This window comes from Colobus angolensis, unplaced genomic scaffold, assembly GCF_000951035.1.
Source record: "Colobus angolensis palliatus isolate OR3802 unplaced genomic scaffold, Cang.pa_1.0 Scaffold8, whole genome shotgun sequence".
Classification (NCBI taxonomy): domain Eukaryota; kingdom Metazoa; phylum Chordata; class Mammalia; order Primates; family Cercopithecidae; genus Colobus; species Colobus angolensis.
Genome location: NW_012121820.1, coordinates 4361221 through 4363100, shown reverse-complemented (window position 1 = coordinate 4363100; position 1880 = coordinate 4361221). Strand labels below are relative to the sequence as shown.

The window sequence follows — 1880 nt, the reverse complement described above, 5'->3', positions numbered from 1 at the left end:
TTGAGACAGGGTCTTGCTCCATCACCCAAGCTGGAGTGCAGAGTGCAGTGGCACCATCTCAGCTCACTGCAACCTCTGCCCCCAGGCTCAAGACATCTTCCCACCTCAGCCTTCTGAGTAGCTGGGACCGAAGGTGCCCACTACCACACCTGGCTAATTTTTTGGGTGGGTTTGTTTGTTTGTTTTGAGACGGAGTTTTGCTCTTACCGCCCAGGCTGCAGTGCAATGGTGCGATCTCAGCTCACTGAAACCTTGCCTCTCAGGTTCAAGCGATTCTCCTGCCTCAGCCCCCCGAGTAGCTGAGATTGCAGGCTCCTGCCACCATCTCTGGCTAATTTTTGTACTTTTAATAGAGACGGGATTTTACCATGTTGGCCAGGCTGGTCGCAAATTCTTGACCTCAGGTGATCCGCCTGCCTCAGCCTCCCAGAGTGCTGGGATTACAGGCATGAACCATCATGCCCGCCGGCTTCAGTTTTTTTGTAATTTTGGTAGAGACGGGTCTTGCCCTGTTGCCCAGGCTGGTCTCTAACTGCTGAGCTCAAGCAATCCACCTGCCTCAGCCTCCCAAAGTGCTGGAATTTACAGACCTGAGCCACTGTGCCCAGGCTCCTAAGTTCCTCCAGTGATTATTTTTTCTTAACCTTTGTAAGCCCTTTCCCATAGCATTAAATCGTATAAACTTCCTGATGACTTCGAGCGGTCCTTAAGCTTTTTTTTCTTATGACTATCTTTTTGAAATTTTGGGATTTTTTTTCATCTCCCTTATCACAAAATTGTCTCACTCTTGTTTGGGGGGAAAAAACACATCTCATTTGCTGGACTCTTGTCTCAATACATAAACTCTTTATTGCCCATACAAGAAACAACAGATGGATGACTTTCAGAGGGACCCATAATATAAATGGATTTTTTTAAATGTAAATCACTTTTTCCTTAAGTGACCAGTTACCCAAATCTCATTTTATATTTTAGATCCTATAGCAATGGAACTCAGTGATGCAAATTTGCAAACACTAACAGAATATTTAAAGAAAACCCTTGATCCTGATCCTGCCATCCGACGTCCAGGTAAAGAAAATAAACATTTTTTGGTTGATTGATTCCTTCAGGAGAGGTGAGAGAAACCTATGTATTATCTGCCTCCTTATAAATATATTTAAAAAAAAGATTGGTTCTCAGCCATAGTTTATATATGTTACAGCTGCTATACCATGGTGTGTTTCTTTTTTTGAGTAAAATAGCTTTTATTTGGCATCTTCTGGGATTAAAAAGTACTAGTTTAGGGATAAAAAGTACTGACATGTTTAGAATGCTTTGTCTTTGACCTTTTCCAAAATACCCACTTAAAACCTGCCTGCTTTAGAGATAAAATAATTAGGGCATAGAAAAGAGAGTAATTGCTTAAAAAGTGATTAAGTGAATGAAACCAAATAATCAGTTACTGTCTCTTAGTTTTCTGTTGGGTTTGATTTAACTAACATATTTTAAGACCTGGAGCTTTTTTTTTCTTTCTTGAATCTGACCAGATTCCATTAAAAACTTAGAAATAAAATTTTGAACTCAGGTGTTCACGGGACTCAGACATTAAGTTAAATGAGGGAGCTAGGCCAAATAGAGACTGGTAATATCTGGAGAATACATGCCCTGGTTAAGTGGCAAGTGTTTTTTGGAACTAGCTAATTTTGGGGATTCAGACAAGTTTTGCAAGATCAGATTTCCAATTTTGCTTGAAAAATAAGGATATTTATATGAAGTGCCCTCAGTTTTAAATATTAGCAAGTAACTTCAAAAGATTTTGGGGCCGGGCGTGGTGGTTCACACCTGTAATCCCAGCACTTTAGGAGGCCGAGGTGGGCGGATCACGAGGTCAGGAGATC

General features: G+C 41.2%; 1 protein-coding gene across 1 annotated transcript in view; it reads left to right on the top strand.

Annotated features, from left to right (window-relative positions):
- CSE1L (CSE1 chromosome segregation 1-like (yeast)) overlaps positions 1-1880 on the top strand; it is a 48229-nt gene that overhangs the window by 10957 nt on the left and 35392 nt on the right. The window contains 1 exon segment of the mRNA XM_011928833.1: positions 976-1071. Within this exon segment, the coding sequence (XP_011784223.1) occupies positions 987-1071 (85 nt within the window). The 5' untranslated portion in view covers positions 976-986.